The sequence below is a fragment of the Plutella xylostella genome, chromosome 15, assembly GCF_932276165.1.
Source record: "Plutella xylostella chromosome 15, ilPluXylo3.1, whole genome shotgun sequence".
In the NCBI taxonomy this organism is placed as follows: Eukaryota; Metazoa; Arthropoda; class Insecta; order Lepidoptera; family Plutellidae; genus Plutella; species Plutella xylostella.
In genome coordinates this window covers 1,667,895-1,693,625 of record NC_063995.1, presented here as the reverse complement: position 1 = coordinate 1,693,625, position 25,731 = coordinate 1,667,895, and the positions used below count along the sequence as shown (strand labels likewise).

The 25,731-nt window shown below is 39.8% G+C and overlaps 3 protein-coding genes across 3 annotated transcripts in view; 2 read left to right on the top strand and 1 right to left on the bottom strand.

Annotated features, from left to right (window-relative positions):
• The window catches only part of LOC105398651 (neurogenic locus Notch protein), a 100,866-nt gene that overhangs the window by 36,810 nt on the left and 38,325 nt on the right, over nt 1-25,731 (top strand). The window contains exon 3 of the mRNA XM_048626076.1: nt 23,951-24,228. Coding sequence (XP_048482033.1) covers nt 23,951-24,228 — 278 coding nt within the window. The remainder of the gene's footprint in view (nt 1-23,950; nt 24,229-25,731) is intronic.
• Nucleotides 1,176-4,642, top strand: LOC119693652. The gene is made up of 2 exons (XM_048626075.1): nt 1,176-2,757; nt 3,770-4,642. The coding sequence occupies exons 1-2, from the start codon at nt 2,580-2,582 to the stop codon at nt 4,591-4,593; spliced, it is 1,002 nt and encodes a 333-aa protein (XP_048482032.1). The 5' UTR covers nt 1,176-2,579; the 3' UTR covers nt 4,594-4,642.
• Nucleotides 2,759-5,069, bottom strand: LOC125489643 (protein ALP1-like). The gene is made up of 2 exons (XM_048626074.1): nt 4,637-5,069; nt 2,759-3,700 (listed from the first exon to the last, which is right to left on the bottom strand). Exons 1-2 carry the CDS (start codon nt 4,936-4,938, stop codon nt 2,821-2,823), a joined length of 1,182 nt encoding a protein of 393 aa, XP_048482031.1. The 5' UTR covers nt 4,939-5,069; the 3' UTR covers nt 2,759-2,820.

Here is a 25,731-nt window from a genome sequence, read left to right as displayed (position 1 = left end):
ATTTACCCTCTACGTTTCTTCTAAAACCAGATTACCAGATTGTATTCCCGTTAGCGGCATACCTGTGCTCACCTAATAAAGAATAGGTTTGCCTTCAAGAGCTCATATGCTATGAATAATAATGAATTAGCCCTGCGCCGGCGCAGCCTGCAATAAATTCAAAGATAGCATCTCTTGCTGCGGGCCTGATAGTTTCAGCCGACTTTCGTATTTGTGATGTTGGATTATGAGAAATTACTTTATACAGGGTGTCGCTACAGTGTTTTTCGAAGAGGCGGTGATTTAGGGGCGCATTCTGATGAATTGACCAACAAAGTCACGTGATCAACAATAATTCCATGAGAAACAAAAAATATTCGCGAATTTTGCGCGTTTAAAGCCGTAGAAAACTAAACAGGGCCAAAATGAGTCCCTGGAGAGTTCGGATGGACCTTTCGGATTACTCTACTGCTTTTGCAACATACTGTACTATACATCTTACCCTGTGCTACCTACTAAACTTGCTACCATATTATGTAGGATAATTAAGAGAGGTAGAAATGAGACAGCTCAAAATTTACTATTTATGATTATCCTAAATGCTGTAATTTGGAAAGCAAACCACAGTTTCAATATTACAGTAATCCCTCCAATAATTTATTTGATAAATTAATGTTGTGACTCCGCGAGCCGCTGGCATCCGATTAATATGAAGCTTAGCTTTAATTTAGTTTTAGAATATTAAATTAGTCGTGTAGATATGTATATGAATACTAAATTATCTAACATATTTATTATACCTAAAGCCTTTTTTTATTACAGCTAAAGGATAAAGATAATTTAAAGTTTTTTAAATAGATATTTCAATCGTTATATTCGTATTGTAACTTATTCGAAGTAGACTAGTTAACTTTTTTATTATTATTTAGTTTGTCACGGGTTTCAGCCTCGATCTCGAAGTCGCAGGTAGACGCTTTTTTGTCAACAAAGAGTTATGGCTTATTTGACCGCGATAACCTTTAAACTTCTTCACCTTTGATGTAAACACAAACTTTGTTTTCTTTCTTATTTTTTCTATATCTTTGGAATCATTTTTACTGAAAGCGCTTCATAGAAAGACTTTCAATATTTACAGGTACGGTCAGCTGCATTAGTAGCTATACACTTTTGTTCCTTGTCAAAATATGTAGCTACATAACAAACTGACAATGCTACTTATGCAGCTGACTGTACCTACTTTAGGAGTTTGAAAGATCCTCTCCTGAGAACATGGACTAGAAAGTGTAACAAACCAAACGTGCATATCCTCCAGATTCAATTAACTGTTGGTTAATATGTTTAGCGCTTGCGCAACCGGGGAGTTGTATCGTTCACCTGGCCGCTTTGTGCTAGAACCACTAATTATAGCTTTAACACTGACAAATGCTGGGCTGCATTAAATTTGGTACGCCGTGTGTAGATAATACAGGTTTTAAGCCCAATACACGGAGTTCTTGGACATTTTACATAAAGATTTGAAAGCAGTTTTGGGATTAAAACGGTTATATTAGCTTTTTGCAAGAAGGCACTTAAAACAAATATTGAGATTGCTGTTTCTTTCTGTTTGTATTTATTAAGTACTATGGTGCTGCTACTGTTGAGGATTTGGTCACAATCTCTCTGTTTGGTAGGGGTGGTCGCATTGTTTCACACCATTGAGACTACACATAAGTTTGCCTCGTAACTAGCGATCTCTTCGCTCATAATATGTTACAGTAACAAGAATCGAACTCGCCCATTCTCACTATTGTACTACGGCGGCGTATTTCTTTCAGTCTTAATGACCAGGAGTTGCTCTAGCTTGACAAAAACATGCTGTCATGCAACCGGTAGGTACGTTTATAGCAACGAGATAGAGTCGCGGTTAGTTTCTCGTAAGGTGGAGTGAGGAGGCTGCGCCCGCGCCGTATATGGCGTCGTCAGTAATCGCCTTAGTTCGCCGATATCTGTATCAATGACATCGCATTGTCGCTAACGATGCCTTTGCTGAGGAAACGGGCGGTTCACCAGTGGTGATCGGTGCCTGGGCATCAATAAATTTATAAAATCCTTGACTAAAAAGATGTGATGAAAAGTGTAGATACTTTAAAATCGATTTAACCATAAAATAATTACTTAAGGAGTTTTTATGTACTTATTTATTTTTTATAAACACTTTTTGTTCATATCGAAGATTACTACATTAAAAACAGTGATTTACAAAGTTCAAAAACAATATTTAGATAAAAAATCAGTTTTCGTCATACAACATGATTTTGGTTGTCCAAAAACATGTCGGGAGCAACCACGGAGCAACTCAGAGCCTGTCCAGACGGAGCGTTTTGCGCGCGTAAGCTTACGCGCGTAGACACTCGCGCGTTCCCGAGGCACTAGAGCTACAAGCACTCCGTCCAGATGCTCTCGCGCGTTTCAAAACTCGCGCGTAAAACGCGTGTCATGCGCCCGACTCTCGACTCGCTCGTTTTACGCGCGAGCGCCGCGCGAGTCGAGATACTCTGGCGGCATTGGAGCGTTCAGTAGTATGCGCGTGTCCATAGAGAGTGGACGTATTTAGATTTGAAATGGAGCGCGATAACTTCGACACCGAACTTTTAATTGAAGAAGTTGAAAAGAGAATAGCCATATGGGATATGGAATCTGCTGATTACGCAAATAGACTCATTAAACGTAGGAATTGGGAAGAAATAGTCGAAATTTTTTGCGAAGCTGGTGATTCCGACGAAAAGAAAAAAACGTTGGGTAAGTGACAATTACTTTATTTAATAAGATTATTTCTTAAACTACGTAGGCTACTACAAACTACTATACCATCTTGTCTTGCCAAGGGATTTTCCCTTCATTTACAAAATAATCAGCGAATCTGTCTCTTATATTCTTAGATCTCGCATTAGGCCTCACTGCCTCACAGTTCAAACTATTTAGGGAAGTTTCGTACAGAGTGTCATCATATCTATAACCATCTCTTAACCTTACGTAATTATGAAGGACACAACAAGCTTTAATGATGTTTTCTGCAAACTCAATGTCAACATTTAATGGTCTATGAAATATTCTCCATTTATTTACCAAAATACCAAAGGAACATTCAATGTAACGCCGGGCTCTGGATAGGCGATAGTTGAAAATTCTTTTTTTGGTTGTTAGAGATTTACCGCAATAAGGGCGCATTACGTTTTCAGATAGACCAAACGCCTCATCACCTACAATCACGTGTGGCAAGGGAGTTGTATCTGTTTGCGATATTGGCTTTGGGTCTGGAATATCTAAAGTTTTGTCGACAAGTTTTTTATACAAAACGGAGTCTTTGAAAATTGTGGAGTCACTACTTTTGCCATATGCGCCGATATCTACAGAAATAAAACAATAATTTGCATCGCATACAGCCAATAAAACAGTTGAAAAATAATTCTTATAGTTATAGAAAAGAGACCCAGAATGGTCAGGCTTTATGATACGGAAATGCTTGCCATCTACGGCGCCGATACAATTTGGAAAATGTGTATACTTTTGGAATTGTTTTGAAATCTCTTCCCATTCTGCTTTCGTAGGTTCTCTCATCACTATATTTTGCAGTTTTAGCCATATGACGTAACAAGTTTTCTGTACTATTTCGATAATTGTCGACTTTCCCAATCTGTAGGCATAATGCAAGTCCGCAAAATAACATCCTGTAGCCAAATATCTGAAAAAAAAATGTTATTAAATATAAATATTTAGTAAGGTCGTTTCAATATTTTTTTTATTATTTCAGGAATGTTATTGCAAAAGAAGTGGAAAGGATTGCGTGATGGCTTTGTCAGAGAAATGAAAAGGATAAAAACCACACCGTCTGGATCAAAAGCCAGCAAAAATAAATATATATATTTTGAACGTTTGATGTTCCTCGAACGATCGACACGCAATAAAACTACTGATAGCAACATCGTTTCCTCGCCTGCTGCACCTGAAGAACAAGACATTTCTGGCGACGGGGAAGATGTTATGAGACCTCCAGTTAGCCAGCCGAAAAAGAAAAAAAAAATGAACGCAGCCGATGAGGAATTTCTTGCCATTATAAGCAAAAATTTAGCACCTAGAAATCAGCCACAAACATCGGAGTCTGATGATGATAAACTATTTTGTTTGTCACTGCATAAGGAGCTTATTAAAGTACCTGAAGAAATGAGGCTTCAAGCTAAAATTGATTTAATGAATGTGCTCCAAAAAGCTCAACGAGCCCCATGTCATTCACCTTCACATTATATTCCTTCACCTGCACCTTCACCACAATATAATCACCAAGCAGGAATGACACACCGCGGACAAAGAGGATTTTTTAACGATACAGGATATAACGAAACAGACCCTTCAGCATCTTCGTTTTCACGTTATTGCACTGGACAACGCAATTCCCAATCTAACCCATCACCGGCGTCTAACTACAATAACCCATCACCGGCGTCTAACTACAATAACCCATCACCGGCGTCTAACTACAATAACCCATCACCGGCGTCTAACTACAATAACCCATCACCGGCGTCTACTCAAGATTCCCAAGAGAGTGAATTGATGGAGCTATACCGAGATTGTTAAATTGATTAAGGGAAAAAAGTATAAAAATAATAAATATTATTACCTCAAAGTAATCACGAGTTTTTCTTCGGCAGAAACAGTATCCTTTAGCACATAGATTCTGTTGGGTGTCAAATCATCTTGTATAAGTTTTAGCAAATCATCGAACGATGTTACTGACATCCGGAAGTAATTGAAAAACTTTTCGTTGTGTTCTCTCAGCTTTGGGTATAATGTTATAAACATACTTTGCGTCATTCTGTCTCGTAGAATTGGATGCACGTTAAATCTTCGACTTTCTCTACGTTTACGACGTTTCCATCGACGGTACGCAAGCCACAACACAACCGCTGTGAGAGGCTCCATTTTTAAAACTGGCTGAATCCGTCCGCCAGACACCGCGCGTAGCAACGCGCGTAAAACGCAGCATCTGGACGCAACATAAATTGAAACGCGCGAGAGCTTACGCGCGCAAAACGCTCCGTCTGGACAGGCTCTCAGAACTGCCCACGAAGACTTATTCTCTCGATTTATTGAGCAACGAAAATCACTCGTTACTGCTTATGTAATAAAGATCAAAGGATTTAGGACTGGTATGGTTTTAGCCAACTCATGCTGGTCTTATTTTGGCCTTGGTATAAGACTCTATAAGAAGGTTTACCTTATAATGGTGGCAGAGGCAGCTTACACTTTCAAGTTTATACTTTTAAAAATATAGCAAGAGCCACATGAAATTTGATTGACAGATTCTTATGCCTGGTAAATAAAGTTTTTTTCCCCTTGAAAACTAACAAATGACAATTACCTACAATAATTGTATATCATAGGACTCATGCAATTCATAGGACTCATGAAAGTAATGCACTCTTTTATTTTAAGTTTAAGTTATATTTCTTCTTTTACCGTGTTCTTGGAGTGTAAGCATCAGCTCTACTTTGTTAACTACTTGTGTATCTGCATAGTATTTATCACGTGATATTTCGATTACTAATACGTTGTGCGTACGACTGTCAAGAGATCAAAATCTATTATCGTTTTCATCAACATCAATTACTTGTACGATCGTTACATCATCAAACAATAGTGTAAGTGTATTGACATCTAATGTAACACCATGATTAATTGAAGATTCATTCTTTATTAAATTATTATAATCTTCTTCCAACATAATGTTGCAACTAAGAAATTATACCGAAGAAGCGATACCGACTATGTACTTTTTTTTTCTTCTTCCACTTACTTAAAGTTAGGAATTAGTGTTGCCACGAATAGTGAATTGGCCGAATACCGAATACCGAATATTCGGCGACGCTGCCGGCCGAAGCGCCGAATATTCGGCCGCCGAATATTCGGCGCTATAACCTGTTTTTTTGTTGTTGGAAATACTTTGAAGAAGTCGCTACAGATTATATGAGAAATGCTAATTATTAGAAGGCAGAATGGTGTTTCTAACGAGTTGAATTTTTATTTCATAATAGTTCGCCTAGATCGGATGGCCGATCCTTACAAAGTGGTGGTCAGCAAACAAAAAACAATACCCGAACCTTTTGAAATTTGCAAAAACTTGCTGAAATGCTCGTTTTTATCCAGCACAAATTACTACTGATTAATTTTATGTATTAAAATGTTGTGATTTGGAAATAAATACCTACACAATTTTGATAAAATAACAAGTCATTTTTACATGATTTACTATTCGGTATTCGGCCCGAATAGTACGCACTATTCGGCCGAATACCGAATACTGAAAAAACTGGCCGAATAGGCCGAATACCGAATAGTTGCCGAATATTCGTGGCATCTCTATTAGGAATACATTGTGTAAGAACTTATAAGTTTAGCTTGATATCCTGACTTACCTACCTACTTCATAAGTCTAAAATAATTAATCTCTTCTGTTTAAATGAAATCCCGTTGAATACATAATGATATGACCTTTCCAGCGATAAGTACCCCACCTTTCAACGTAAGCGATCTAAAATGTGAACTATCAATTATTCCACTAATGAAATAATGGGTACGTGTAATCACGACCTCATTGTGCCTGTCTTCGATATGATTGAATGCTGAAATGCTGTATTATGATTCCCCATGACAGCTAAGGAAATCGCTAAGCAGGTAGATAATACATCGTATGCTATGAAAAAAATCTTTATAACTTGTAACATCATTGATTTTACAGCTTTACACATATTTTTTGAGGCAAGGCCTAGAAAATGAGTAAAAGTGCTCTTTGCTGTCACACATCTTAGAGCAAGTTTGTACTCTGAGTAACCTCCACAATGGTTGCAAAAGGCTTACAGCGTATCGTTTATTGTCTTCTTGCATCATTAATTTAACTCATGAATAGATTTTTTCGACAGCGAAATGCCCGTAGTGACTCCATTCAGTCACTTGATCAATTGACTCATCATTTAAGGAGCTCCAGCCTTTAGGTTTGATTTAGAACCTTAATTGCTTGGTACAAAGATGAATTTGCAAAGATTCGTGCCTTCCATTCAGTCGTATATCACATTGCACTAGACTGGGAAGAATGAGCACATTTAATTGAAATGATTTATCCGAGATCAAAAAGTCCAGACGATCGCAGATCATTTGATTGGAGAAAATAATGAGCATACACTGTAGAAGAAACATTATGATTCATATGAAGAGCTATGAAATAACGGTATAAATATCAATAAAGTCTACGAAAGCGAAAGGTAAATTATGCGTGAGATCCCACAGAATGTGCGACTTGTGCGAGTCGGGGAAATAGTCTCATTGTTGGTACAAGTGCTCGATTATCGAGTGTTGCGTGGCGCAGTACGCGCTAAGTGCAGCGAAAGTGCGCAAACAAGGCACCACTCATTAGGAGATACAATAGCACGCCTCAGAAACACATGCAATAGACAGACGAACTGACACTGCACGCCGAGAACTTATAGGCCATTGTAAACTTAAGCTGATTGATCCATCAATGCTGACCGCTGTATGACGGAATCGGATTACGTTGCTAACGATCATTGAACGGTCTGACATCAAAACGGATTACGAAGATTAACCAAAACGTGTTGCGGAGAGAATTATTGACGTATCAACAGCCTGATCTTTAACCTCATATAATCCTCCATATTTTTCATTGGTTATATTAATTTTGGACACACGATCTGCATAAGTAGTACGAAAAACCGGTTCATTGACACTTTTATTATACTGAGACGTCAAAATGTAAAGACTTCGGATCTAAGCGTGAGAATTGAAATATTATTTCGAGGTTTTCGTTAATATATTACGACATTTATTGAGTAACTCGGTGTTTTAAAGGAACACCCAGTCAATGTATCTCCCCGTACATGAAAATATATCCAACTGATCCACAACAAAAAAACAAACAAATACATAATAGTGTCCAGGTCTGTCGCTGTGACGGAGATCTTAGAGTTCCAAGTCCGTTGCACCGAATGCTCCATGTCGGGTCGACAAAAAACGAACTGATTTTAAGATTTAGATTGAAGATTATGGCGGGCGAGGCGTGACCGTGGTTTGTTTACCCAGCGCCGGCCAGGCTTCACGCACGATCTCCAAACTCTGGAGATTATCATCGTAACGATCAGACATGATACTCGGACTTTGCAGTCAAATGTGCCATCGATTCCGGCAATGGCGATCCGTTGACCTTTTGTAACTGTAACAAAGACATTGGAGGTATACATTTCCTTAACAAATATACGGGGATGGTATAAAACTAATTTATGGTCCTAACAGGACCTTGTTTACAAAATAAATCGCAAAGACGACAAAAAGCTCTACAATCCACGATGAATCAGAGTGAGCAATTCTATGTACCTAAGTATCAATTAAATCCAAACGAACCTTCGATTTATTTTCCACCATCACTCCCCACTGTCGACGAGACTACCTAATGGTTCTAGCGACAATTTACAATAGCTGGTACATAACTTTCAATTAGATCGGCGACAGCAGAGCCGCGGCTTACGGGACACAAGAAACCCCTGGCCTGGAGTGCCCAGAGCGATATTTAGTGGGTGATAAACAACATAGTTGTCAAAACATGCGCCTGCGCAGCGGTTTACGAGGCGAGTGGGAGGACTGCGCATACTTGGCTCAAGTTATTTGCATTGCCAACATAAAGTGCTCCTCTTGATGGCCGGAGTATTTTTTTTCGTGACATTGATTGCTTGTTTCTGTTAAAAGTTGCAATTTCACGGAAAATGTGTGATGGAAGGATTGGATGGAACGATAATGATCTGTTCAATAAATAAGCATGGAAGTACTTACAGCCTCAAATGAGAACATTGATAACAAAAGTGGATACCCGAAAAGAAAATTAAACAGTGTAGGTAAATAAAGAAACTGAGAAAGTGACTAATAGAGTGGACTATAGTCTAACGATTTCATGGTGTGATATTTAACATAACTGCCCGTTAAATAGACCCATTTAGTTAAACGCGGGGTCCCTCTTACACACGCCCAATTAGAATGCTGGCACTAGTTGAAATGTTTTAAATGAAAATGTTCCATCTACTTGAGAATATACTTGAGTTGGAAATTAAGTTGTGTAAACTAAACAGTAAAATTTGATTGTTAAAAACGAAAGAATATAACATGCTAAAAAGATTTATAAATAAACTTTCAAAAAGCTCAGACTTTAATGCCACAGCGCTATAAAGGGATAAATATTTAAATGCCAAATTAAGTATATTTATTTCCTGTCAAAGCTCCGTTGCTTGTTTTCATACAAGTTGCTCCACAAAATCTGCCTCGAATGTTGACACTGCGCAGAGGATGTCATTGTTCGCTCCACCAAGCCCGTCGCCTCCTTAGGACACTATGCGCTTTAAATCTTCATCTATAAGACTGAATTTTCATCCGTGTACAAAATCAAAACCGGATTATTCATTTCTACAGACGATTGTAGACTTTAAATCCTAAGTGTACGTATCATTTTACTGTGTTGATCTGGACAGTGGGTTTCGTCAAATCGATTTATTCAAAACGGACTGTTACTAAGTAAACACTTGTAGATGAAGTCTCGAATCGATTTCGATGAATGTTTATTTTAAAATATTCTCCATGCTTTTTCTGGTCAAGTTCTTGGTGGCCATTGATCTCTCGGTGTCTGAGTGACATGAAGTACTCAGCGCCGTCTGGTACGCCGTGTGCCTCTGCCTTTAGTTAAATATTGATAATGTGATAGGTCTACTTATCATTGGTTAAAGTAGACACTTGACTAACGATCTTTAGTTTGAACAATCTTCAGCTATCGCATTTACCTATACCCTATCGATTCTGCTCAGGAGTAATTGTTTTGATGTATGAATCCATAAAATTTATTTATAAATTGAAAATTAGTAGTTACGATAGAAAATCCAATCTACCCGGTAATCTTGCCACTGACTATAATATTTAAGTCATTCTTATATATTATAGTGTTACTATGTATGTCACTTACAAACGAAATTAAAGCACGTAATGAGCTATAATTATGGAAATGATGCTTCAATTTAATAAGGCGGTGTTTTTGACCTTATCCAATGTTTGTTGAGTATAATCTTTAATTAATGCTGCGGGCCCAGGTGCTCTCCGGTACGGAATGTACATCAGCTAACACTTTAGAAGCAGATTATCTAGAGAACTAACATTTTTATGTAGATTAAGACAAGTGTTGAAAAGAGTTCATATTTTTTGTCATCAATTCTTCCGCTAATTTAAAATAATTCTTCTGATTTTTCTAATTTATAATAAAGTGTCATCGTCATTGAAACAGCTAAAGCCATGAGTATTTCAAAATGGGTCTTTTTCTTCATTTAGGGAATCTGTTTCTTATAAACCCGCTACGAATTAGCCCGCTCACGTGACTATTGCACATAACTTGACCATGGGTTCCGCTCATCTGGCATAATCTTTATTGACCAAAACTCATTTCGCATTACTCGTATGGTCTAAACTTTTTTGGCTGAACCATCACTTTGCCAAGACTTATGTGGCATAAGGCTCGTTTCGTCTAAAACTCTTTAGGCACAATCTTGAAACACCTAAGTTTCGTTTGCTCAAATTTATGTTCGTCTATACCTATGTATAATCTTGTTTCTCCTAATGTTATCTTAATAAATAATATATTAAGTATGTAGTAAATGTACAAATTGTGGTATTTGTCTCCTACATCCCGAAAATCACGATATTGTATGATCAAAAAATCAAAAGTTAACGACCAATATAATTATTACAAACCCCATGAGATCGAAACCTAAAAATAGGTGCGACGACGAGCAAAGCGAGGAGGAGCGTGTTAGGTGCACATGTTCATCAAAACCAAAGCGGAGCGCAGCGAAGCGGAGCGGAGCGTTTTCCAAACAGCGGAAACAATACAAGGCACCAGTTTGCGCTATGTAGGGAGACGCTCCGTCAAAGTTAAAGCCAAACGAATATTATTACTTTGTATAAACCTATGCCATAGCATTATTAGGCTATTCAAGATTTGGCCATACCATTATTAGGCTAAACAATGTTATGCGAAATAACTTTTTACTAAACGAGATTTATGCCATACGATTTTCGGCGTAACGAGACTTTGACCAAACGTTACTATGCGATACGAGATTAGGCAAAAAAATCTTATGTCAAAAAAGGTAGAACCCTTGACCATTTTGTAGTCAGGTTGTAAAGAAGAGAATGTTCTTTCTATAAGTATATAGGTATAGATTTTATCGCATCTAAATCTTAAGATAACAATCACACAGACTCATTTTACGGGTCGAAAAGAATTTTGTTAGCATAAAGACTATGACTAGAATAAATGGCTTTCTCAATATTAATCAGGCCCTTATTTAGTTACGATTTGTATGTGCATATTATTATTCTCAACTCAATGCATCTCGTAAACAACCTAAGACTAATGCTATTCTAAACTGAATTTGAATGTAAGTCAAGCTTCGAGAAATTAAGCCGTACAAAAATCATTCAGATCTCTCAGATAGTTATTGGAGTATTTGAAATTATTAATAACGTTATCGGTGCAGCAATAAAGAGATCCCGACGTAAAATGTGCCGTAAAAGAGTTTGAGTATACCTATGTTAATCCATTAACAGACTTTACAACGCCCGACCGACGCTCGGCTGAGGTCCGGTCCTCACAAATTGCTCCTCTTAAAATATATAAATGGTAGCCATCTCCATTCTTTATGCTCGGAAATTATTAGAGATTCGTTTTGTTATTAACGGTATCGTTTCTGCTGCACATGGCTACTTCTGAGTTTTGTTATTAATAATAACTGCCTCGTTTTACAGCGTAGCGACTTTATTAGATTTCTCTCTAATTAAGATATGGAACAAGGCATTAAAATTGGAAATAAGTTTAATAGTGCTACTTACTTAATTTTATCGTATAGTAATGTTACTAGATTTAACATATCACGGGATATAATTAAGGTGCTCAAGTTACCTTTATAATTATCATCTCTCAAATATCCATATTTTTTAATAAATAAAGATGAAATGATTAAAAGCAAAATGACATCATCAGAGCCATAAACTAAGTAGTTCGTTGTCTCCGAAATCGTAGTTTGGAAATCCTCCAATTAGTCGGCCAACTTTGATCTACAAATTTCTAAGTAGGCAGATTTTTTATTTTATTTTACAAAAGAAACACCAGCAGTCATTGTTTAAGGTTTGTCCTTAATTCTATCTAAGCCCCAATTACAGGTGTGCATTTAATAATTTTAAACAGTATTTTATACCATCATCATCATCATCATCAAATCTAAATTAAATCTATGTATAAAACATAAAAGCAATGTATGCAATGGTTATCGCCATGCAAATAAATGTGACACGTCGAAGAGCGGGTCATCGTCCTGCGCCGGCGCAGCATCCGTCAACTCGACACGCTATTGGTCGAGACCCGTCGTTTGTGTGTGACGGTACCGATCTGTCCGAGAAGGTCAATGTCAACGCCTACTGACTATCAATATTCATCGTAACGTTGATAGACGGTCAAAAGTTATAGTGTGGTTGCTTTCTTATTTGGTTGGCCATAGTGTTTATTTCGATAACTGCACTACTATTTGGTAAAACTTGCTGGAAACGATGATTTAGCAAGAATGCTGGATCATAATCTTGTTGCATATCGGACTATCAAATAATCTATCAGAATCTTAATGTGGATGTGACCCCGGGGATTTACGGCGACCTAAGTCGTGCTTCCAAAATCGATCAGCATATCCTCTAAGCCCTGATCCCGCGTCATATCAAACCATTATCTCGGTCGTATCTCGCGCACGTGACGCGCCGACCTGCGCCCGCGCATCTAGCAAGACACGACGACCTGCACCGTGCGTATTATAAACTACTTCATCTACTAGCTCCAGCTTTCCAATGTACTCGTACCTTCCTACTCTAATTAAATTAAACTTAATTGCACCCGTTGGTACTTTTCGAATCTCCATGACGAATGAACTTCGAAGTTTATTAAAGCATCACAACGGCCATCAGCAGTTAACGTTTGATTGCCTTTAAAGAGGATTTCTAGTCCTCCATTTTATATATATAAGGTCTTCGCTCCACCGACCTAATGATAGCTGGTTTCCCTCAGTGTCTACGCAAATCAAAGTGAAAAGTGGCGCAGCACGCCTAGGCAATTGTCTATCTTTATCAAGAGCCGTCGATGGAAAGCTCCCAGTTGAAGGATTGCTGTCCTTTTCATTCGTGGGGTTTGTGAGCGTGACGGTGGTCGAGGCTCGGCCGGCGGGCGGCGGCGGCGCGGCGTGGATCGGAGTTCAACGTTCAAGTAGGAATGGTAGCCCGCGGCGGCCGCGCCAACAGACCAATCGGTAAGAGTGCCGCCGCTGCCGCGGGGGTTCCCAGGCAACGCACCGTTCCCACAAAGCCTTTATGTAACTACACCCTTTACTAACTGAAATGCTTACGGGATATTCCAATAGGCTCAACTGTTACCTACTTCAGAAATAATTTGCCTTTGAAAAATAGCTTAGTCTGATTTTGCAATGGACAAACTTTCGCGACGCAGCTCTCATTTCCCCGCAGCGTTCCCACATACAAACTAGTGTTGCCCAATATGAGGCGATGGTAATCAGTACAAATTCTCGTGTCATCTAATTTCACCAGTTTAACGTCTCAAGCACGCCACCGCGACACAATGGGTGACACGTGTTGCCCAATACCGACTTATTTATTTACACGAGCTGCTTGTGTGTACTTGTTGGCGTAATTCAGAAGCGGCGGATTATGTTCGCGCTCTTGATTGCCTTTTGTCGTCGATTCTTTACAAACAATCCAAGTTTGGATGTAGGCGCGTACTTCTGGTTTCTAATCTCCAGTTGGTTTAGATTCTACAGAGACAATGGTGGTTGCATCACCTGCGACCATGACAGTTAACGTTTGATTCCGCGTACTCGCATGACTTGAAGGGTGCATTCGGAGAACGGCATCAAGTATTTGCATATAATGCGCAGACTTACAGCCACGAAGCGAGATCTGGAGCAGAGATTCCGCCGTCGTGTTGCCGAACTCCATGGATCATACTCCTTTCTTGGACGTTTCAATTGGGAATTTGAATGTATTTTGTGTTCGCCTCGCAGCCGAGGCATAAGCCGATTGCATTGAAGAACAATCTTCTCTTTACTCACAATGGCTGCGAGGTATTAAGAGAATTTTTAAAATACAAACGAACTTTGGATACATTTTCATTATATCTGTACAATGAAGAGTCAAATAAATAAAGCGTATTTGTAGATAACCTCTGCTGCAGTCGGCGCGGCGTTAGGAAATGAACGTGGCACCTGTCGAGAGTCGAGACAAATGATGTGTGAAGTTAACATCAATCAGACAACGGCGAGCCCGTGAAATTGGTGATGGAAAGTTCGGATACCAACGAATATGTACAGAAGCTATCATTAGACTAGTAGAACCAGAGGGGGTCACTCTATACGACGAAAAACCAAGTCTCGGAGCGGTGCTACGCGAGCCACGTTTCCATCTCGTTGTGTTCAACGCACCGATTCCACGACAGCTCTTGTCCGTTCGTTTTTCGTCAGTAGAGTAACCCTCTCGGGACATGACTCAGTGTATGATGTCTCGGAGTGAGGATCACAAGATGTTTCGCCATTTAGCAGTGACCCGGGGCCGTGCTCTGCTTAAGTCTGCAACAATCTCATTGATTATGCTCGAGATTAAGCGGTGAATGTTTCCATTCGGGTTGGTCGCGGTTTGAACTCGCTCCCGGATGTCATGTTCGTTCAGCGTTGTGTTTGCTATTGTTGCCGCATTGAATAGAGGTCGTGCCTCGGTGTATCTGTCCATGTTGCTGTTCCACGTATAATCGGCGGCGAGGCTACTTAATTTCGAATATGGCTCGTGTTTACATGGACGTTATTAGCCGTGGCGTGTGCTTTGTCAACCGGCTGGCGGCCGAATGATTTGTAGGTGCATGTCGGATTATTGTGTGATCGGAATTCCTTATATTAGATCATCATTTAGGTACTGATTTGCTACTTCCTTGAACAGATTCTCATGCCATAACCACCACTATAATGCGTAATGCTTATATTACAACAATAGATCGTTTAATATCTAGCAATCTCAAGAATACTAAACGGTTGTACTTATTCATTCAGATTGCATCAACGGACTCATTATAGTCTCTTAAAAATGTCTAGTGAAGTTTGGAATGGTGGCGTATTTTCCCGCGCCTTAGCATTCTGTGCGCGTGCGCGTGGTTTGTTTATAATGTACAAGTGAAAATGTTTCTATTATAAAAGTATTTCAAGAAACATTGTTATTAGGTACTTTTAAAAAATATATATTTAACATATCGCTATTTTCACCTTACTGCGAAAAATATAAAGATAAAGATAAAAAGATAAAATACTCTTTATTGCACACAAACAGAAACAGTTTCACAAACATAGAAAAGAAAATAAATAGTACAATCAAATCAAATCAATAGTACAAATAAAAATATATATAGGTACATAACTTTTCCTTTACGCATAATCAACCAAGAATTTGCAGAAGTGCTCTGAAAGCCAAGCTTATTGTACCATAATTCGTTACAGAAACATACTTTGTTGGTATATAGTATTGTGATTGAATGGCAAAACAAGTTTGAATATAAAAGACTAGTCTCAAGATAAAAGGCCAGACTAAATAACCTTGTATATCATCCACCGCCCGATGATATCGGACCTTCGATCAGCATAAATATTGAGCTGGGTGTTAACCTGTCATGTTGCACATTCAACGACCGCCATTGTTTTTCACTTTTTACCTTCTTTAATGACATGAATGGACACTTATCCACATTTGGGTAAGGAAATAATCTGCGACTGCTTTGGGTTTATTTAAAGTCAGAGGAAGGCATGTACTAGGGTCTGACTTAATACAGGTACGCAGCATTTTCAAATAGAAGGTCTGCTCAAAGCGCCAGAATAATAATTAGCCAGGCAGACTGATAATAGTGTGTCAAACTGGCGACGAGCGCATTCTCAAAGGAGATCCAGACTGCTTTGCCAATGTCATCCTTGTTGGGGGCATTATAAAGTTTGAAATGGGTTCAGGGAGGAATACAAAAGGGGTTTAAGCGTCGGCCGGCTCAGTGTCGGCGGAGAAGACACAACCATAAATCGGTGTGGAGGCCGAATCGCTGCAACCCTTTATTAGCCCGAGACATGATTGGCCCCGGGCGCACAAAACGAACCAGCAACAAGACGCATCCCCGCGACTTTACTTTCGAAAGATTTTTTGCTCCTTTTGAGGGTTATCTTGCTCTGGGGTCAACGAATGGTCAAACTAGCAAGGTCATTTTGAGGTTATTTCGAATTTTATACCTAAAACTGATGACTTTACTTCCTGTATTAGTTTTTCACCTTTACAGTCTTTCTATAGCTGAGTTTAATATAGCAGATATTATAACATTTAACAGTAAAGTTGTGGCAGATGTCAGCACGGCAACATTATTATTAAGCAGGAATGCAGCGACCCGCCGCGCTATCAGTTTAGCTCCTGCTTAAACATTTCTCGGAAGCGCATAATTTTCAACGTACAAGTGCGATCGTATTACTCGCGCTCATCACACGCTAACTACGCGATTATATTCACATAAACATCGGCCGATTGTGAGCTGTAACTGAATTTAACGGTCGTTTAATGTTGAACAAGAGTTGGTGTTCAAAGTGCTACTCAAGATCGACACACTCGATCTTCGAGATAAAATCAGTGACGCCTCGATTGCGTCTGCGCATTAAATTTAATATTACACTTCTTGGGATGCCTAACCACTTCATGTCCATGAGTCACTTGTTAGGGTTTCACTACTACATGACTTCATTCATTACGGATATGCTTACGAAGGAGAATGTAGTACAGTAAATGAAAAGTCTTCTATTAAAACACAACTTACACAGCTTACACTAGTGATGTGGGGAGCACTGGAGACAGTAAAAATACAGTTGAATAAATGAAACTTTGCAAGTCGTCAGGTAAAAACATCTCCTTCATTCAGATGTTATTGGGGATTGAGGCAGAGCATGCGGTGGAGAGGGGCAGGGAAGGGAGGGGGGGGGGCATGCATGTGCACGTGTGTTCTGTAACCCGACACGACGGAGATGCAAGCTCCTCTTCCCAAATAACAGAAAACAAACCTTACTCACAGCGAATACGTGCTTTTGTAATAGTAAAAGCTTTTTATCTCATCATTCATGTTTCTACAAAACAGACTTTAGGTTATTCAGGCATGAGAAATACTCGATCATTGACGCAAGCCTGACGCAGCATAATTGCCGGGTTGTAAATAAAATAAACACAACCACGTCAGTTTTATTTTATCGTCAAGATCATGACGGTTTAAGGGTTTCACTAACAATGCGCAATAATCCCACACTTAACACTCCGTTTAATGTCACAGCAACCACAAGAAGTGCTATAGTCCGAACAATGAACTTCAACTATGAGAAATGGCCGAAATAATGTAACATGCTTCATGGTTATCCGCTTTTTATCAGTTCCCATCTCACGAAGAACGTCCCTTGGTACGTCGTAAACGGTACGTGAAAATACGTGACACTATATTACAAGTTCATGATCAACGACGCAGGTTGCTTTTTGCTTTTATTACATGTGGAACCGGCAAGTACCAATTTCATGTCACATTACTCTGTTTTTTTTTCTTGTTCTCCGTCAATCTTTGAAGAAAATAATCCCTTCAACTCTTGTATAATACTGCGTGTATTTCGACGTGCCATATCACGGCTGATTCATCCATCGTCTATTAGACGATTGGCTGGCAGTGTTGGTACCTCTAAATTGAGATTGGCATCAACATTGATTACATAAGTAGTCCGTGCTAGTTCCCCAGTTGCTGTACGGACACACAATGTCACTGCTGCCATATCATCGTTCACCTTCGCTGTCATATTAGGGCTATCAGAGCCATAATTTTGCTGTAAGCTGTCAACCATTCCGGTTTGGTCGTGTCTTTGAAATGGGTTGGTGCTTCATCATGTATTATCAATTACTGTCTCATTACTTCTAGCGGTGTATAATGTAAGTACAGTGTAAACGTGTTATGTTATATTGATAAATAAATTCCATAATTTAATAGCAAATTCTTCTATTTTACTTTAAAGAACGCTGTCTTAGAATGTTTCTTCACGTTATTTTCCAAACATTGTTATTCTGTAAAGGCTCCAGTAGCATGCCCCAGTGGCTCCACCACGTGGCAGCCCTGCGCGGGCTCGTCGACAGATGCTGTTCAATGTGGAGCTCGGCGGCGGATGTGGACGTGCGGGCCCATAGACCCGCGCCAGGTGCGAGCAGAATCACACCCATCAGTGGATTCATTTTGAATCTATCTTATACAAAATCATTCCAAATGTTTATTGATGTGGCTTTTGATTGTACTTTCAATGCAGATTTGATTATGTTTTAAATTTGAACATAAAACCTCAAATCAAAATCTCCAATAAACTGTTTGTTGTCGGGCATGACCCAGTTTATAGGTCATGAATTCCGCATGTCAGTGAATATAGAGCCTCGCATTTCGCCGAAGTATCGCAACTCTATGGGCATTGTGCGCGTGCGCTCACGCACACAGCGGCGGCGGCGGCACGCGCCTGTGTGCGTGTGCGTGGGAACGGGCGAGCGCAGACGCGTGCCCCCCCTCCACCCCCGCCGCCCGCGCCGCCCGCGCCTGTGACATGAACGCGTCTTGTGCATTATTTAACAAATCGACGCTTTTTACTTTTTCCTCTCCACTTCACATTTTATTGAGCATTACCTCGCGATGGGTCCTGAGATAAAGCGTGACTTGCACGATCGCCGATTTGATAATTGCTTTTTGTTTGATGTCTAATTTAGGCGGTGGCGGCGATAGCTTGCGTATGCCGATGATGGGTCAAGATTAGTAATAGATTCTAAGAGAATCTTTGATATGGAAAGGTTATTGTTATTTTATTAGTGATGTGTTGAGTGACTAAATGAAAGTAAGAGATTTAGATAAGTTGATGATACATAAATCAATCTTTAGATTCATCTGTATCGCTTATGGTTAATTCATTACAAGACTGTCATCGATACGCATTAACTGCATTTTAACGCAATCTTCTAACCTTGGAGACGATACCATGAAAACCGAAACCTGACAATGGTCCAGGTAGGCTATCGCTTGGAATGCCGGTGTTGGACGCGGCGTATAAACAGCCCTCACTGGGTTTGCGTGTGCTCTCCGCTCATACGTCCCCGGGCGACTCGTGCGCACTCTCTGCTAGCAGAACACACGCTTTATTTGTTACTTGATTATGTTATTTATTGCTAATTGCCTTTTGTGCAGCGTCGCACCGCGCCCCACCAATGCTCACAGCCTTATACCTCTAGATTTGCAAAACATTGTATCTTTTTTTATTTTATCTAGTGCTCGACATGATCTTTGTTGAACCAAAGCCGCTTGAGCTACAAAGATATATGCACATAAGCTTTGTTGGATGAATAAAGAAGTCGTGTTACAGTTCAGCGTTGTTATTGTATATGTTTTGGCATAAAGGCATCTGTATAGTCTGGTATAAAACTGTACACATGTTTTATTGTGATACAGAAATAAGTAGGTCATCAATGTATCAAACGGTACTGACTAACTTTAGGTGTAAGCCTCCCGCCAGTAGAAGCCACGCCCCTCGCAAATTGCGTCCGTGCGGGCGCCCGCTCGACCAATCGCAGTTATCCGTTGCCGATCTAGGCGATCTGGGTTAGTGTTTGTAGCTTCTGTTGATCTGCCTGAACCCCCTTCAAGTGTCTAGTTCGCATAGATTATTATACGTAAGGGTTTAGAACAGTTAATTTGCAAGTTCATTGGGCTTTGATGGTACTTGCAACTCTTTTAATTGCTGCCTGCTTTGCATCGTTGCTAAGTTTACTCCTATCTATTTATTCAGCATGGTATCTTCCTTTTCTCCTGTGTGCAAAAGGCCTTTATCCTTGAGTTTTCTCATAATGTCAATTACTTGGCCAGCCTCCCCCTTATCGGAGATACGTCTGCAGAGCTGCAGTTATCTCCAAGATTTACTGGAGGGCTTCTGGGAGGACCATCCGCTTTTATTATTACTAGCTAGACTTCGCTTCTGTAGGGTTTACTTCTTACACGTATGCTATAAAGTGATATGATAATTTGCCAGTCATATTTATTTATAGCTTTTGCTGAAGAAAACTAAAATAATCACACTTGTATGTGTCTATATATTTTGAATGCTATATATTTTGTTGAATGTTTGTCAATACGAGTCGATTTGCAAAGTAGCACGAAGGGAAAGCATCGAGCACGAATGAAGAGCGTCGTCTGTGGCCGGGCCGACAGCCGATGAGCGATGGCCTGCCCCGCGCTACCGGTCATTGCGAGTTATGCCCCGCGCAGCCTCGCTTTATGTCTTTTTACCATCCCACCCGCTTTATGTGCAAATTTGTAAACACTAGACACAACCAACTACATTGTAAATGTTTTTCTACACAGTTTCCTAGAAGGTCTTGCGACTTTTATGCTGCTTTTACGGCACTAATGAGGGATGCTGTATTAGATTCCAGTACGGTGTAACTGTCCAGTGTCCATGTATATAAGTGAGGAGCATCTAATGATTGTAGGAACAAGTCCGTCCGATCGGGTGACACTGACACGTTCTGAGAAATGAACGTAATTGGATACCGGTGCCATTATTTAATGCCTGAGATTTTCTAATATTGATATCTCAAAAATAATAAATTACGTGCAATCTTAATATTATATATAGAAAATAACGCCTATTGCTTGGTACCTACTCCCTCATACGAGTCGCGAGAAACTTTTACGCCTACCCACGCCCTTCCATGTTCGAGTTGCAAGCCAAAGCAATAAATCTGCTCCAAACTTAACAATTCAAAGTTGGAACTTCCAATTTACACAGGAGTCGGCACGCAAGCCGCCGCATGCGCATGCGCATCTGATACGCGCAACATGGCCGCCCGAGCTTCGCAGAAACGTGCCGATGTAAAGTGTATTGATGTCACTTGACGCGTCGTGATCGTCCCGCGAATCGGCTGACGGCTTCATTCTGATTGATTCAACCTGACTGGGATTGTGAAGTGACGGATTTTCACTGCAGCAGACGGCGCACTTATTTCCATTACTTTGAGTTTCTTAAAATGCAAAATAGAAATGAGAAAGAGATGAGACATCACATCAGAAAATGGTTTCCATTTATCAAATTTCCCTAACTAAACAAGATTTCTGAAAATGTTTTTAATTTCAACACTATTTAGAGAGATGGCGAACCAGATATTGTAGTTCACACTTGCATTACTAACGTGTATTGTAACTCCAAAAGTCAGTTAACCTTTAAATTGTAACTTTATAGCAGTATCTAATAACTAACAAGCCCGAGGCGCGGTACAGTTTCTACACCCAACATTACAATATTTATGGCCGGAGCCTTGAGGGCGACATGGGATCTCAGCTGATCTCTTATAAAATACGGACGACCAGCCAGCCCAACCCAGAAAATAGTTCAATTAAATTAAGTGCTTCATTATTCGATGTGTTGATTCAACAGTCAGTTACGTGGATGGGAGATCAAAGAGAGGAAGTCATAACGAGCGCTTAAATGGACTCTATAAATCCTTTTTAAAGCAGTTACTTCAGCAAATAAAAGAGCTTTAATTACTGGAAATTGTTTTCCAATTTCTGAAATCCTAACCCGTAATAATTTTCTAACACACAACAAGGCACAGAATTTTCAGACACTAAAACATGTTACTCACTCATAGTTTTTGTAGGGTGGCTGTAAACACTGGCCCATCTCTGATATCGTTAAAAACTAAAATATTACCTACCTTGTTTACAAAGCTTTTTCTCCAGCGCCATAATTAGATCGTCGATATTGTCAGTAATGATGTATAGTAGCCCTGTAATGAAGATTTAGTTTGAAAAGTCGATAATAGGGGGCTGTAAATTTCTGCCGCGAACAAAGGCCCAGCTTAGAGGACCGGAGCGAAGATTCTTCTTATAACGTATCACGGTTTGCGATCTTCAGCCCATGGAGATAAGGCTGCCGTGTCTTCGGTAGCTCTTGCTTTATTTTTATTTTATCTATCGGCCATCTTTTCATAAGACCCTGCTTTATCTGAAGAGGTCTCCCGATCAGATTTCTCGTTAAGCTTTGTTAGTGCTTTGTCATGCCTCATTTCAGCATGATATCTCAGCCTAAAGGTCGTGCTTTATTAGTTTAGTTTTAAGCGGTCCTTATGAACTGGGAGAAATTTCTCACAGACGTCATGAGTATTAAGAGTACGTGTACCCTTTGCATGTACCGGTTCTGTGATAAGGTGCAACACCAGGCCGGGCCCGGGGGTCACTGCGTGGGTGGAGACAGGCTCCAACTGCCCACGTCTAGAAATGCTACGTTCGTGAATTTCAATCGAGGAATTCTTTATTCGAAAGGATTTTGTTTGAGGTTTTGAGCAAAAAGGTTGCATTGTGTGAGCCCGCTTTGGTGATGGAATTTGCCGAGATGCTCGAAGCTTCGATGCGGCGACGGAGGAGAATAAGTGATAACGATTTGTACAGGCTTCTTACATGTTTTTGTTTGGAAGACTTCGTGTTTTGGCGTCGACTAAAAAGCATATTTATCTCATATTCTTACACGGTAATTTCACCATTTATTATTTCGGTCAGAAGTCAGACTTTCCTTCCTAGTGAAAAATATACAATATGAATGCGTTTGGCTAGTCTGGTTCGCTCTGGCCTCACGTGGAGCTATCGCAGTTATTTACGACGTCGTCCGGTGCTCGGGCTCATGATGCCATGATGCCGCTCCAGGGTGATAGAGTGCAAGTGGTATCAGGGTTATGAAGTGCGCTCAGGCCTGAGGGTGACAAATAGGCTTATTAATATTTGCATAATTATTGAAAGGTCGTTGTAAAGGAATATACTAGGAAGCAGTCGGTTAGTGTAGGGACGATTTTAGTAATCGTTCATTAAGTATATCTATCGGAGCGTTTATAAATGTGCATCGAGATATTAACATAGTAAACCAACTTGTTGTTATTCGAAGTGTATGAATAAGCAAGTTTATGTTAATGCGTTATTTAAATAACATTCGTGTTGCTGGCCCAAAGCTCGGGCCATTGTGACGCCTTTCGTCTTGTGGAGCCAACACGGGCCATTGTTCGCATGATACCCGTGCTGCAATAAGGAAAACAAAAATAGTGTTATTTATTTCTTCACAGAATGATAAAATGATGGTAGCTTTTGCTAAACAAAAAAACTAAAAATAATTTATAAGGTAACAGATGCAGCAGCATTTGCAGGGAGGTTGAGCGTTACAGTAAAACCTCAACTGGGGCTAATTGAAGATGTGGCTGAATAAAGCCGTCGGAAGGTAGCGCATCAGATGCACGGCGCATCACGAGCGCTCGTTACCGCCGCTTTGTCCAATTTGCTGCCACGCGTGAGCCGCTACATCACATGCTCTAATGGCAGCTATTTATTAACAAGGAGTTCTAATTTCAATTTTTAATCCAAACTCCTTACCGAAAAGGTACTGGCTGGTTGCGATTGATATTCAGAACGTTGGCTGTATACGTTTGCAACCTTTGCCTAGCCCTTGCGTTAGTTTTTTTTTTGTTTTGGCGGGATGATAAAAATAGTCATTTTCAATATTTTCATAAAAATATGCAAAATTTTGATTATACTACAGACATAATATGTTTTATAACTTTATCAATTACACTTTAGTTTGTTACTGCGACTTTATACAATAAGCCTAGATAAAATAACCTCAATTTCTACCCCTTATTTTTCCCGCCCTTTTACCCTCAACTAACCTAACCTCTCTCTTTCCAGCTGCACATCCCGTTTCGCGGGCGAGTTCTGCCAACACCTGAACCCTTGCCACAGCGAGTCGAGCCCGCGCTGCCAGAACGGGGGCAGCTGCCGGGTGCGCTCGGGCGCGGGCGGCGGGCCCCCGTCCTTCGCCTGCGACTGTCCCCTGGGCTTCAGCGCCTCGCTCTGTGAGATCAGGGTGCCGGCTGCGTGCGACTCGGCGCCATGTTTGAACGGCGCGACTTGTCGGCTGACGTCGCTGGATACGTTTGAGTGCGACTGCCCGCCTGGGTATACTGGTGAGTTGCTTTTTCAGTATATTGGTTTTGTTGTGAGGATTATTTTATATGAGGATTATTATATTGTATTATTGGATGTATTATTCATAATGTCTTCAGATTATCAAACATTAGATAAGCACACCGTTCCCATACTTATACATACTTATTGAAAATTCTAGAGTTTTACTTAGTCATCTTTTCATGACATAGCATAGCTGTGGTGGCAACGTCATTTTATTGAATTGATACTAGGACTACTCGTATTACGTGGCTAAGGAATGGGCATAAATTACTCCATTCATGTTAAAGACAAGTTCTCATTCAAATACCACTATACTACATTGCTTTGAGATCGGAATGACAAGCCGGAAATAAGTACTATTATAAATAAAGGCATTATGGCGTCCAGCTCAGACCATAAGTCTAGCCGCTAGAGCTAGGCAGACAATCAGATGACTAACCAACAGGTGGTATGAGGCAACGCATGTAATTTATACAGTTAGGTACAAGTGGAAGACAAGTAAATTGTTATTTATGAACTAACTTGATTTGATATAAAGTTAGTCTGTTTGCAAAGCTTTAGTTGCTAACATTTTGTGTTTACGCCCTAATAAATAGTTCTCACGCAATTGTGGGAGGGCAGTTGTAGGTATACTTAGTTGGTGGCTTTATCTTTAAGTAAATGACCAGGTAGGGATCCGGATTAACTGTTACTTCTTACGTAACAATACTTGTATACTTACTTATAACATTACGACTACTGAAATGAAAAAAAAAATCTCTTGGCCAGCTACTTAAGCTACCTAGCTAGTAACCTAACACTTTCAAGTTTACAGCATTAATTTAAATGGCAGGAGTACGAATAATTTCATTTTTATTGGCAAAATATTTGGAAAGTTGTCCACATGTCCGAGGTTACCTTTCAAATGCAAGTGCAATTAAAGAAACAAGTATTTTTGAATGTACGAGTACCAACCAATCAAGTTATATTGCCCACTTTCCATTTCTGCGTAAAAATAATACGTTGAGTGTTTATTTGGGTACTATAACTAAGTATTAGATGATTTAAATTCTGGCTAAAGGTATGAAATTGCAAAAAACTAGGGTCTCTTCATACTTTTTGTATGTACTTATGCCGTTGTAACATTAAACATTGTATGTAAAATTAGTTCAAATAATAAATATTGGACCCGCTGGACTGACGACCTTAGGCGGGTGACGGGTAGTGGTTGGATGAGGAAGGCCGAGGACCGAGTCTTGTGGCGCTCCTTGGGAGAGGCCTATGTCCAGCAGTGGATGATTATTGGCTGATGATGAATAAATATTACATAGGCACTTGATGCTTGTGGCGATGCTACTTAGACTACAAATTACTGCCAAACGTGCTAAAATTCAAAGATAATAATTGAAATACAATGACACAGTCATCACCAGCAAATAAAAAAGCATCAGTCTAACAACTTACATATCATTAGAGTGCTAAGCGGAAATGCTAGGCTCCCTATAAATCTCCACATCACC

Coding starts and splice junctions, on each gene's coding strand:
- LOC119693652 (XM_048626075.1), top strand. CDS start 2,580: ATGGAGCGCGATAACTTCGACACCGAACTTTTAATTGAAGAAGTTGAA. Junction 2,758..3,769: donor CGAAAAGAAAAAAACGTTGG/GTAAGTGACAAT, acceptor TTATTATTTCAG/GAATGTTATTGCAAAAGAAG.
- LOC125489643 (XM_048626074.1), bottom strand. CDS start 4,938: ATGGAGCCTCTCACAGCGGTTGTGTTGTGGCTTGCGTACCGTCGATGG. Junction 3,701..4,636: donor AAACTCGTGATTACTTTGAG/GTAATAATATTT, acceptor TTTTTTTTTCAG/ATATTTGGCTACAGGATGTT.